Below are 12,404 nucleotides of genomic sequence, written 5' to 3' on the forward strand. Positions count from 1 at the left end.
TAGAGGCATTTCACAAAGATTTCATTTTACTCAGTTTTTCCTAAAAGTGTTTTATAATATGCTTAATAGTCTTATATACAGTAGGAAGAGACGGAGGAAAAAGAGGTAAATTATTTTACTGAGAGACTCAGGTTGCACTACCTGCCAGGCCACATTTCTGGGAAGCCTCAACTTAACATAACTCTTGTGTAGATGAAGCCATTCATATGAATAAGAGAACAAATCATTGGTTTTTAATGGCAATAATTTTACAAATGACAAAGCCATTGAAAGTTTTCATAAAATATTCTGCACCATGGATGGTAGTGACTGAAAAGTTTGTGTTTAGTGCGGATGAGCTGAAGTCCTGCTCCACAGGAGAATATTGGCATCTATACCATTCATATAAGGTTGAGAGTTAACACAATTCAGTCTTCATCACTGCCCAAGTCCAGCGGGTTGAAATCAGGGTCGTCCTCATCCAAGTCCAAATCATCCATGTCTTGGAAGAGCGACTCATCCACTTCCACACTGCTCCCAACTACACGGAAAAAGCAGAGAAGAGCCATTTTGAACTATAATCACAAAAAAGCAAATGGGATCCTATAAAACTTGTATTTAGAATAATAACAATTGACAATGTCTTACCGTCCTCCAGGAACTGGATATCTGATGTGTCAAGATTATGGTCTGTCTCAAAGAGCTGTTTTCCTGCAATAGAAAAAAGTAAATGAGCAGAATGTGACAACAGGTGGTAAATCAGATGAGTAAATACCAGGTTAGTAATTCACCTGTGAGTTTTGCCTTTCCTGCCTGCTCCTCTTCTTTCTGCCTTTTACTCTTTAGTTCTGTCATTTCTTGCTCAAATTTTGCTTTCCATGATAAGAAGTTCTCAATTGTGACCACAGTGCCTTGGAATGCAAACTGTGAAAAACAAAACAGAAACAAAGATCATTCAAAAAACCATTTCAATATAAAGTGTAGCTATGTACACTGGACGTCAAATAAGATATTTGATGTTTTTGAAATTAGTCTCTCACCAAGGCTGCATTCATTTGATCATAAATGCAGTAAAAACAGTAATATTGTGAAATATTAGTACATTTTAAAATAACTAATTATTTTAAAATTTAATAATTAATGTGATGGCACAGATGAATGTTCAGCAGCTGTTGCTACGGTCTTCAGTGTCACATCTTTCAGAAGTCATTCTAACATGCTGATTTAGTGATCAGTTATTATCAATTTTTATTGAAGCTCAATAATGTAATAATGTTAGGTTCTTATTTTTATCAATGTTGAAAACATTTATGGTGCTTAACATTTTTGTGGAAACTGAGATACATTTTTTCAGTATTCTTGGATTAATAGAGAATTTATTTGAAATAGAAATGATTACTTACCCCAAACTTTTAAATGTCAGTAGATCATGGTTACCACAAAAATATTAAGCAGCACAACTGTTTTCAACATTGATAATAGTGAGAAATGTTTCATGAGCAGCAAAACAGCATATCAGAATGATTTCTGAAGGATCATGTGACACTAAAGATGAGTAATGATGCTGAAAATTCAGCTCTGTCATCACAGGAATTAATTACCTTTGAAAATATATTATAAAAGAAAGTTGTTTTAAATTGTAATAATTCACAATATTACAGTTTTTACCGTAATTATTCCACCTTAACTTTTAACCCCCCAGTGTAACTACTAACAAATCTACCATTCAAGACAATAACATTCTTTAAATTATACAAACGTATAATACAATAACCAACAAAATAACCAACAATAGTTCGACCAGTTGGGTTGAAATAGTCCATGCCAACTGTGATGGATTATTTCAACCCAACTGGTCGTACTTTTGTTGGTTATTATGGGCCTCTACTGGCAGATGCTGTAATTACATCTGGCACAATTTTGCTTCATTGACAGCACAGTGCTTGTGTATTCTGGCTAAATAAACGTTATTGAAAGTAACATGTAAATCACAAATCTTTCATTATATAATAACAGTCTTATAAAACTGTCTTTCCATGGACAGTTTTCGAATGGCTCTGAAAAAGTATGAAATTGACTTTGCCCTGTCTGTTGAATTTCGTGTAACAGCTCAAAACAGTCCATATCCTGAGGGTAACTATAAAAGATGCTTTTGGATTTCATGATCAATGTGACAATAAACTCAGTAGGTACATGCTCACAACAAACCTTCTCAGCTTCTTCGGCCTCCCTTTCTTTTTTTTCGTTTCTTTCTTTCTCCTCTTCTCTTCTGCTCTTAATCTGGTCTACTATTTCATTAAGTTTCTCCTGCACAGCTGTAACTAATGTGAATATCATGACCATTCCCAGGTTTTCTTCAGCCTGCAAAAGAAAGAGGTTATTAGAAAGGGCTACAGGACAGCAAAAGAAGCGTAAGCCATCATCAGTATGTGCGCTTTATCAATTATTAATGGGTTTTGCTGGGTATGATGTCAGGTGTGCAGACCTGTTGCTTCAAAAGCGTTAGAATGCCTTCAGCGTCTGAATCTTCCAGGTTCTCCTGTGAAAAGATCTCCCAGAGAGGAGGCTCGTCTGGATATTTCTCCAAATATGTAAACTTCAGGGTCGCCTCCACCACTGAAACAGACAGAAATGAGTTCTGATGGTGTTTTGAGCCAAACTCTAATGATGGTAAGAAAAAAGATACTGTAACATTACGTACACTTACATTGTTCCACTTTTGATGAGATAATAAGGCACATGTACTTACTTTCATCATCTTCTCCCGCATCAGAAGTAACTGTGATGGTGAAGCTTGTGGGCTTCTCGGAAAGCACTGTATGAATATAGATATTGCAAAGAAAAACAAACAATCGAATTAAACCTTCAGAGATCACCGCTTCCATGTTCAGCACGTAAACATAAATCTGATGTTTAACATAACAGTTAGCCAGTCAACTTCTGCCTGACATATTGTTGGACATCGGTTATCGTTTGCATTGTTTCTTAACCTTTGACAGCTCAATCTGCGGCTGGAAAGAAAGATATCAAAGAGATGACTGAGTCGCGCGTATGATTAACTAACTTTGTTTCATGAAAAGCTAGGCTGCTAATGGAAAGCATAACGAAGTTATGGACATAAAAACCGTATACTTTGCGTTCTATCTTACCTGTAAATGAGTCTGGGTAAATTGACTCTATTGCTTCTAGTTCATTTCTCTGCTCCTCGCCGTAGTCTGTCATTTTATGTCACAAATGTCCATAGATTAGAGCTTGCATGGAAGAAACGTGTGCTAAGGCCCGTCCAGCATCGATGTCATCTGGGATCATCAATGATGTCTGAGCTTGTGTATGGATGGCGTGAGAAACACCCCACTTTTACTCTTACTGCTAAACATTAGTACAATTATAGTAATTCGTGTATGGACACTATTGAATCTGTTGCAATAGATTGTATATACAATAAACAATGGATAAAAGAAAAACAAATATAAAAAGGCTCGAATCTGGGATAGATTATTATTGCCTGACGGTCCAGCCGCTTACCTAAAACTGCCTCTCTACTCCACTATCAAGGCAAATTAATATTTATATAATAAATGTCAACTTATATCTGTAATTATTTTAGATTTAATCCGTTTTTAAAATCATAATAATCAGGAATTAATTTATAATCGTTTTATTTTACTTCTTTATTTAAAGTTTAATTTTAGCTGAGCATGCTGCCCATTTCACAAACCCTTTTAAATCCCTTTTACTGGGATTTATGAATTAAAGAGACACTGATGGAAGTGTAGGTAAGAGGCAATATCTATATATATATAGGGCTGTGAAAAGATTAATCGTGATTAATCGCATCCAAAATAAAAGTTTGTTTACATAATATATGTGTGTGGACTGTGTATAATTATTTTGTATAAATAAATACCCACACATACATGCATACATTTAAGAAAAAATTGTTATTTATAAAATATTTATATTATATAATATAAATTATAAATATATATAACCTATACAGTATATACATCCAAATATTTCTTAAATATATAGATTCATGTGTGTATTTATATATATATACAAAATAATTATACACAGTGCACACACATATATTAATTATGTAAACACAAACTTTTATTTTGGATGCGATTAAACGCGATTAATCTATTCACAGCACTATATATAATATATATATATATATATATATATATATATATATATTCTTTTTTTATTTATTGACACTCATATTGATTGTACGGGCAAGTAAGTACAAAAAGGAAGCCCTTCCCTATTCTAGATAGGTTTTCATCAGTTATACACTGTCAAATCTGCTGAAACAGCAGAGACCATTTCAGACCATCCTAAATTCTAAGATGGTCTTTCTTCAGCTTTTGTAATACTGGCACAGTCCGATATTGGTGCAGGAAGATCAGCTTGACCACTGCCATCATTACACACCTACTGTTAACCATTAAGTTTTAATAGGCCATTTAAGCTATATTCCAACGCTTCTTAACAAATAATACAATTGGCCATTTAATTAAGATGTGTCTCATCGGAATGGAGAAAATGATGGTGCAATTTTAAAAAAAATTTTAATGCAAGAAACAAATACAAAAAGTATATGCAATCAGTACAAAAATTGCAACAACAACAAAAAACGTACAAAAAACATTATAAACACAATACAACAGTTCAACAGAATGTACATGCATCATTCACTATTACGATCCGTCTAGGTTAAATCGTAACAAAACAAACAAAAAAAACATGACTCCCACGCCCAGTCGTCAGACCGAAAGAAACAATGAGCCCAAAATTCAAGAAAAACGATACACGTTTTTATTAAGATAAAGAAAATAAACAGAATGTGAGTATTTCCTGAGTAACATAAACCAGTAGGTTTGTAATCTTCAGGAAGACCCAAGGACCAAAATAACAAACAAAACAGGTAATAAACAAAATATCAAACTAACTTCCCTCAAAGTATCCAAATCTAAGTCCTGCAAATTACCCAAAGTACACTTACAAAACAGAACGAGCGTGATGTCAAAGAAAAGGGTAGGTCAACCCTACAAGACACCATCACTGAGAAAAAACAAACAAAACAATCTAATTCCGATACAATAATGGTCTGACGGCTGGAGAGGAGACAGGAGAAGTGCGACCGGCCCGGAATCGCAACAGCTCAACTTCAAAGGGCGGAAGCTGGAGTCTTAAACCCACGCCAATTAAAGGGGTGGAGCCATCCCTCAGCTGATCGGAAGATCCTTCTTAGTGCAAACAGAAATAACAAACAACAAGAAACACAGAAATAACAATAACAGAGAATACATAATTCCGTAACATTCACTTCTAAACACAAGAACAACTTTTTTCTTCTGTCTGGTAGACTGTGGGTTTGTCACTGTAGTTCACATGAATATGAGCTGCATGTCATTTAATGTTCGGTTTACTGAATGATTCATTGATTTTTATGTTTTGGGCCAAACTCACAACTGTAATTGATCTTTATCAGGTTTTGTTAGAACAACATCTTATTGTTCATTTCAAATTCCTTTTTTGCCATATATGAAAGTAAAGAGAGACAGGACAAGACTATGTTTTGTTATTTCTAAGCAGTATTTTTGACTTTTCGCACACTAAAAGTTGAATTAAACTTACAATGAATAACTTATATTGTTGTTATTATTATTGTTATGTTTTGACATATAATTTTTCCATATACAACCTGAGTATGTGCTTCGCTTTCACAACAGGAAATAAACACCACAAACATGCAGGAAACCAGCAATTTACCATGTGTAATAATTTTGATATTCTATAGGTTCTGTTTATGCTTCTTGAAAAGCTATGCTAACAGAAACTTGTTTTGATCAAAGGGTCCCTATTCAGAGCTGATATGTGGGTCAAAATGTGTGAAGAAATGTGTGTCGGGGACTCTAAATGTGGTTTTCCTGTTTGTCGAAACTTAAAACCTGCAGAGGAAATAAGTGGTTTACATGTTTAGATGTTTTATATTTTGTTGGATTGCATAAGTACAATGTGATCATATTTTACAATTTAATCAGTATTGTTCAACAGGATAATTACATATCAGTACTACATATAAGAGGTTGTCATGCATTAAAGTGCATCGAACACACTGCTTTATAAGAGCATAAGAAAGCTCTTGATTCACAGAGGGCCTAAATGACAATTAACCTGAAAATAAGTGTTTTTTATTTCCATGACTTTGTAAAACCTGAAATGCAACATTCAAACAATATGCAAATTGGATGTTGTTATTGAAAACACCACAGAAACTCAAATCTGTCTGATTCTTTAGTGTCTGAGACCTGTGTTTGTTCATTAAGTATAAAATGCTACAAAAAATGTGCAGTCTTAATTGTGCCAGGACCATCTCCTAAGTGGATAAAACAAAACTTCCACTTACTTTATTTTCAATACAGGTTGTGGCTACCAAACAAAAATCTAATTATGCTTAGATTCACAGTTGTTTTTCGTCTTCAAGGTCATATTCTTGGCTATTCAGTTACCAGTCCACGCAGCTTTGTGCTTCTAAGCCATCTCTATGCCATCTTCCCCCTCTAGAACAGGGCGCTTCTCAGGGCTGAAGTCTGGATCTGTGCGCTCCACGTATCTTTGCAGTGTGCTGTAGTACTGTTCGCTTTTTTTAAAGGTGTATACAGCAGAGATCTTCTCCCAGGCCTGGTGATTTGGAAAGTTGAATTGTTCAGGGCATTTGTTGTCAAAGAAACTCTTGAGGTTTCTCTCTGCTAGTTTGGTGGCATAGTCTTCTGCAAAAGTCTCAAACTTTTCCCTTTCCTTCGCCATGTAGATTCTATGGAAAGTTAACTGAAGGTAGCTTACTTGAGAGCGACAGTTCTTAAAGCAAGTCCCGATCAGCGCTACTATTGCTGATATGATAATGATGGACCAGCCGAGTACCTGCAAACATAAATCAATCAGCTGAATGTTATAAAATATACAAGTCAATGTCGTAAATTATTACACAGCTCTCTGGTAAACTTGATATGAAATATTACTAAATTGTGATAATTCTAAAATGTTAAGGTGCGGCCACATTATGCTACCCAAAATTTTTAGGCAAAAAATGTCAATTGTATTTGTCAATGTTGTAGCAAAGCATAAAGCACGGTGCACACAGAAGTCACATACAGATCACTTACAAACTGTGGTGAATCGTGACCAACTTGAACCTGTTACTAAATCAGTCCCACCTGAAATTCTCAATTCGTGGATTAGAAATGACAGCATTTCGCCAGCGAAAATTTGCAGAAGGACAGTGATTGTGACCATTTCTCTAAAGCTTTCCTTAAAGCCCCCCTGTGATGAAAACCAAGCTTTTAATGTTGTCTATATCTATGTGGTGTTTTTAATATGCTTTTAGAGAAAACAATGTGTAAATTCACAAGTCAGCACCATTGTTGAGTATTTTCTCCTTAAAACTGCAGTGAACCAAATAGAGTGTCAAAATCGCAGTTTGAAATCGCTGATGTTTCTGACGTCACAAACTACCTTGTAACCAATTACGTCAACATGTGATCATCAACGAGTGGATCTCTGAACTGGGGCGAGTGAGTGGAGGCGGGGCTAATTTGCATACACATAAAGCCGCGTATACTGAATGAGGCAAGGGTGTGGAGTAACATTCAAGCTATTTTAAGGCAGGAAGAATTTTAAAAGGAAAGGAAAAAAGATTAAAATATGTAATTTTGGTGATCAAAGATGAGTTTTAAGGGATAAAATGATTGACTATAGGGGGACTTTAAGAAAAAATAGTCCACTTACACTGAAGAAAACAATCAGCTTAGCTATAAGACGAACACTGCAATATACAGTGGAATGGAACGGTTCCATGGATTTTAAAGGTTCTTCATGTAACCATAAATGCTAATAAAGAACCTTTATTTTTAAGAGTGTAACATAGTCTGTGCTTACCTGCGACTGGGCTCGCAGCATCAACAGCAGTTCCATATTTTCATTTGGAGGCAACTGGGACTTGCTGCAGGGCACTCGGGGCAGCTCTTCCCGGCACATAGATGTCTTGTTTTGGCAGAAAATATTCACGACCATATTTTCATCCAGGCCACTAACAGCACACTCATAAAAAGTTCCATTTAACAGTGCTACAGTAAGCCACATAATAGGGGGAATGCAGGCTCCAGTTAGCACTTTCACAAACACTGACAAGCATCCCACAAAGTTACCCCTGGGGCATAGTTTCATAGGGTTAAGACAACACCCAGTATATAACCGCCAAAGACGTGTACTAACAAAGAGACCAATCGCCAGCAAGACAACTGCAGGGCCCAGCAGGAAAGTTAATCCATAGGAAAAATTCTGTACTCGGTTGCACGGACACTGGAAAGACACCACCGAGAAGATTCTTTCACTACCTATTGTCAAAATAGCCATGAAGCTGTAGCCAATAGTGCTCTTCTGAATCGTGAGGAACCTTAGGACAGTCTTAAAAGAATCCATAGCTGGTACAGTCATAGCTGGTAAACACTCCAAATGAGTTGGTAAACTGAGAGAGATGGATTCTGCTATGGCGCTCCCTTTTCTGGCTCTCTTTGAATTTGTTTTCCACACCCTCCCTTTATCTTCTCCTTTTCTGTCTCTGGCATTCACCACAGCTCATCAAATCCCTCCCCTGCCCATCCCAATCCCCCCTCCCCCCACCCTCCCAAGTACAGGACCGTGACAAGCTCATCAGGTTCTGCAGGAAGTCAAAACCGGCTACAGATGTGCACAGGCACATTTACCCATCATGCAACATCAGTCAAGCAAACAAAACCCCAACCGTGCATTTTGTATTAGAGAGATAAAACTGATCTGTGGAACTGACAATGAGCTTATTATCATTGGATATCTAGAGGCTGGAAATTACCCGACATCTTTAAGACAGCAGATTAGTACGTGTTAGATCAAACAAAGAGGTGTATTGCAACATAATGCTTTACATTAGTAAAAAAGGGAAGCATTTTGTTCTGGTTATGTATGAGGAGACAGTTTCTGTTCTGCTCTTGTTGTGCCCCACTGTTATGCACTGCACTTTTCACATAAAGTCTCCGCTTTAATGCTAACCGCAAATAGAGCTTAATGAATATTGATTTTTTTAAAGTATGCTTTTAGCAGTGTGATTGTCAAATTGTACATGATTACTTCACGAAAAAAGCCTCAAAGTGCTGCCTTTTGAAATATGAGATCACTAATCATCATGTGCATGAAATAAGTTGAAATGACACCAGAAGTCTAACATCATAATGCAACTATTTGTTTGTAGTCTGTAGTGTTACAAATTTATATATTTTTTTATTGAGGTTCCAATACAATAGTATATAAACTGAGACAGTTTCGAATACTGAATTTAGCATTTAAGGTTATGATGGTGATGATATTTGCTGTGAAACAGTTTTCCAGCAAAAGAGTCCAGCAAATCCTGTTTTCTGCATCTGTCAGATTACTGCTCTCTATCGAACCTGCTATTCCTCTTTCTCTCCATTGTAAGCAGATTACTAAAACTTTGGTAGTCTTACTGTTTGAATAGTTATGCTGATTGGATTGGAATTGGTAACACTCCATGTATAGGGCAGGTTCCTAAACCTGTATACATCATTTACATGCTTTGTTCATCACAATGTTAAGCCCTGCCCCAATGCGTATAAATTGCAAGGGAACTTTTCCCTTAGTCAGACTCGAGACGAGCTTGGAAGACTACAGCAACGCACAGCTCGTGTTCTCAATAAAGAAACCTTCTTAAGATACAGCCCGAGTCTCCTGGTCTTCGCTTCTGAGTTTTCAAACACTTTAGAAGAAAAAGTTCACAACAAGTCCATTAAAAAAGGTCAGGGCACAGCTGTTCAAATAAATATGGATGTTGTTCATTTTATGACAAAAACATCTTTGTTGAAAAAGATTTGAAAAATCTGAAAACTTTATTTATAAAATTATAAAAATACTTTTTATTTGCCACAATGTAAAAAATTCTTGCATTACATTTTTAAGTACAATTAACTTGGATGTTTCAGTCATTCTTAAGATTATATCATTTTTTACAGTGCATAAACAGTTTTGTAATATTCATATGAAAAATGATATTGAAAGACAAAAAAATTAAACAATAACAAAAACCCGCAATGTTAAAATCATACAATAGCAGTATTCAAAAGAAACAAATGACTTAAAGGAACAATTAATTGACACTGTAAAAGGCACAGAAAATGAAGCGAGGCAAGTAATCTTTATAGCTGTATTTACCCAAAATAACATGGACAGCTGCCAATAGACAACAATGCACGTCTACAGGACCAGTTTGCCCTCGTCCACAAATGCAAGTGCTGCTGGGTTTGCAAATTCATTGTCAGACCTCACTGAAGCCCTCACTGCTGGATTCTCAAGGTCCTCACAAGTGCACACATACTTGTGCAGGATGCTGTAGTATTCGTCCATGCTCCGGAACTTGTAGAAGGAGGAGATCTTCTGCCAGGCCTGTCTGGGAGGACTTTTCATAGGAATGGGTTTGGTTAACTCAAAGAAACTTGTTATGTTTCTCCTAGCCAGCTTTTCGGCATGCTGAGTTGTATAGCTGTCCAAAAACTCACTCTCCTTCTGAGTGTACATCCTCCAAAACCTCAGCTGCATGTAACTGATCGGAGAATAGCATCTGGCCATGCATGTAAGCAGAAAGGTGAACATCATGACAGAAGCTATCAGGATCCATCCAAGAACCTAGAATTCCAGAATTAATAAAATTATTATTAGCCCACCGAAAGAGAGGTAACATCAGAGTGTTAAAGCACAGATATCACTAAAAATCATTTTAAGATTATCGTAGAGGACCTTATGAACGCAAATAACAAGATATGACAGTGAATTGCTAAAATAACCCTTTAGGCTACCAAGAAAAATGGGTATAGCACTTTATTTTACATTACAATAACTGGGTTATATACATTGTAAAAACAATATATTATTAGTAAGTTATGATAACATATGTTTTTACATTGCTTTAGCTCATCAAAATAAGTTAAGTAATTTTCCAAGTTATACAAGATTCAACTCATTTTTTAGTCATATTAATGTAATTTAAGTTAAAATGACTTAAACATCCAAGTTGATTGTACCTAAACTTTTAAGCCAACTTTTTATTTTTAAGTGTAGACACTAGCCTACTAACCCTGAACCTATACCTAACCCGTACCCATGTAGTTAACACAAAAATGGACAAAATTTAGGCACCACTCATAAAAAATTGCTTTCAAAAGTCAAAACCTCTGAAAGTCAAAATTCGCAATCAAGCAAGAGTCAAGGCAAAATTAAATTTTCTGAGTCTTATTTTAGATCTAGGCTATTTGATGATATCATTTAAACGGAGTTTGGACAAAGAATATTTCTACCGTCTGCTCACCTGCGACTCCGCGCGTATAATGGACAGAACAGCCGCTCTCTCACTTTGTGGAATTGCGGTTCCATCACACGGGAACTTCTCTAACTCTGTCCTACAGTGGGGATACTTTTCGTTGCAAAGGTGACGTCTAAAGAGTGTAACGTTGGCGCCAGTCATTGAGCACTCGAAATACACCCCTTTGAGCAGAGCAACTGCGATCCAGCTGAGAGGTGCGACCATTGCAGTCATGGTGATTTGAAGAAAAACACAAAAAAAGCCAAATGCGTAATTAAACCGACATAGTTTCGATTTCCTAAGGCACAGACCTGTGAACAGTTTCCACGTTTTATTGCTCAACATGTAACTTAGGATGAGCAGTGCAACAGCGGGTACGAGGAGGCAGACGTTTCCATAAATGAAATTCCAATCATTGCAAGGACACTTAAAAGCAAAGACAGAGAAGACGTGCTCGCCACCCACAGTTATAAGAGCAATTAATCCGAATCCTAAATTGGTCTGCTGTTTCTGAGTGAAGCTAAGCAAAGGTTTTAACTTATCCATGCCTGCAGCTGACGGCCGTTAGCTCTTTCATGAAATGACACTCTCAGTTCCGTTATGAGACTGCCTTTTTAAACGTGTAATGTCTGCTTTTCAGCTGTAGTGGGAGAATGACTTTATGAGAAATGGAAAAAAATACCTTTTGACTTTTTGATAAAGTCAATTAAATTAAATAAAAAGTAAAAAAACAACAACAGCAACAACAACAAAATAATGTAGCCTATAGTGTTATTTCTACACACCAATTAAAGGCATTGTAAACGGCAAAACAGTGACCTGCCCTTTATGACCTGTATTCAAGCACAACCAGCGCTAAATCTAAACCAGTGGCTCTCCTCCAGGGGGCTTCAGCAAACTTCCAATTTTAATTATTTTTAAAAGTTTGATTTTTGGACCTATAAAAGTCATGGAAATTAATAAAATCTTTAAACGACACCATGGGCATTTTTATAGGCTACATAATATAGGCCTA

At 36.2% G+C, this 12,404-nt stretch overlaps 3 protein-coding genes across 3 annotated transcripts; all 3 read right to left on the reverse strand.

The window, feature by feature from the left end:
- Positions 1 to 211: 211 nt before the first annotated feature.
- rwdd1 (RWD domain containing 1) lies at positions 212 to 3,291 on the reverse strand. The gene is made up of 7 exons (XM_077216633.1): positions 3,129 to 3,291; positions 2,729 to 2,794; positions 2,465 to 2,595; positions 2,188 to 2,340; positions 771 to 903; positions 628 to 690; positions 212 to 520 (listed from the first exon to the last, which is right to left on the reverse strand). Exons 1-7 carry the CDS (start codon positions 3,199 to 3,201, stop codon positions 408 to 410), a joined length of 732 nt encoding a protein of 243 aa, XP_077072748.1. The 5' UTR covers positions 3,202 to 3,291; the 3' UTR covers positions 212 to 407.
- Positions 3,292 to 4,534: 1,243 nt separating this feature from the next.
- LOC143723836 (calcium homeostasis modulator protein 5-like) lies at positions 4,535 to 8,593 on the reverse strand. The gene is made up of 2 exons (XM_077216644.1): positions 7,924 to 8,593; positions 4,535 to 6,909 (listed from the first exon to the last, which is right to left on the reverse strand). The coding sequence occupies exons 1-2, from the start codon at positions 8,479 to 8,481 to the stop codon at positions 6,520 to 6,522; spliced, it is 948 nt and encodes a 315-aa protein (XP_077072759.1). The 5' UTR covers positions 8,482 to 8,593; the 3' UTR covers positions 4,535 to 6,519.
- A 1,311-nt stretch (positions 8,594 to 9,904) lies between these two features.
- calhm6 (calcium homeostasis modulator family member 6) lies at positions 9,905 to 12,000 on the reverse strand. The gene is made up of 2 exons (XM_077216657.1): positions 11,396 to 12,000; positions 9,905 to 10,716 (listed from the first exon to the last, which is right to left on the reverse strand). Exons 1-2 carry the CDS (start codon positions 11,933 to 11,935, stop codon positions 10,288 to 10,290), a joined length of 969 nt encoding a protein of 322 aa, XP_077072772.1. The 5' UTR covers positions 11,936 to 12,000; the 3' UTR covers positions 9,905 to 10,287.
- Between the last annotated feature and the right edge of the window lie 404 nt (positions 12,001 to 12,404).

The sequence above is a fragment of the Siphateles boraxobius genome, unplaced genomic scaffold, assembly GCF_051911475.1.
Source record: "Siphateles boraxobius isolate OS27281-9 unplaced genomic scaffold, OSU_SipBor_1 12, whole genome shotgun sequence".
Lineage (NCBI taxonomy): Eukaryota > Metazoa > Chordata > Actinopteri > Cypriniformes > Leuciscidae > Siphateles > Siphateles boraxobius.

What these genes read in the sequence shown, in the direction of transcription:
- calhm6 (XM_077216657.1), bottom strand. Translation starts at nt 11,935, where the DNA reads ATGGATAAGTTAAAACCTTTGCTTAGCTTCACTCAGAAACAGCAGACC. An exon ending in TTATACGCGCGGAGTCGCAG is followed by an intron (nt 10,717 to 11,395) that starts GTGAGCAGACGG and finishes CTGGAATTCTAG; the next exon opens with GTTCTTGGATGGATCCTGAT.
- rwdd1 (XM_077216633.1), bottom strand. Translation starts at nt 3,201, where the DNA reads ATGACAGACTACGGCGAGGAGCAGAGAAATGAACTAGAAGCAATAGAG. An exon ending in TAACGCTTTTGAAGCAACAG is followed by an intron (nt 2,341 to 2,464) that starts GTCTGCACACCT and finishes TTTCTTTTGCAG; the next exon opens with GCTGAAGAAAACCTGGGAAT. An exon ending in AGGCCGAAGAAGCTGAGAAG is followed by an intron (nt 904 to 2,187) that starts GTTTGTTGTGAG and finishes TGTTTTTCACAG; the next exon opens with TTTGCATTCCAAGGCACTGT.
- LOC143723836 (XM_077216644.1), bottom strand. Translation starts at nt 8,481, where the DNA reads ATGACTGTACCAGCTATGGATTCTTTTAAGACTGTCCTAAGGTTCCTC. An exon ending in TGCTGCGAGCCCAGTCGCAG is followed by an intron (nt 6,910 to 7,923) that starts GTAAGCACAGAC and finishes TTATGTTTGCAG; the next exon opens with GTACTCGGCTGGTCCATCAT.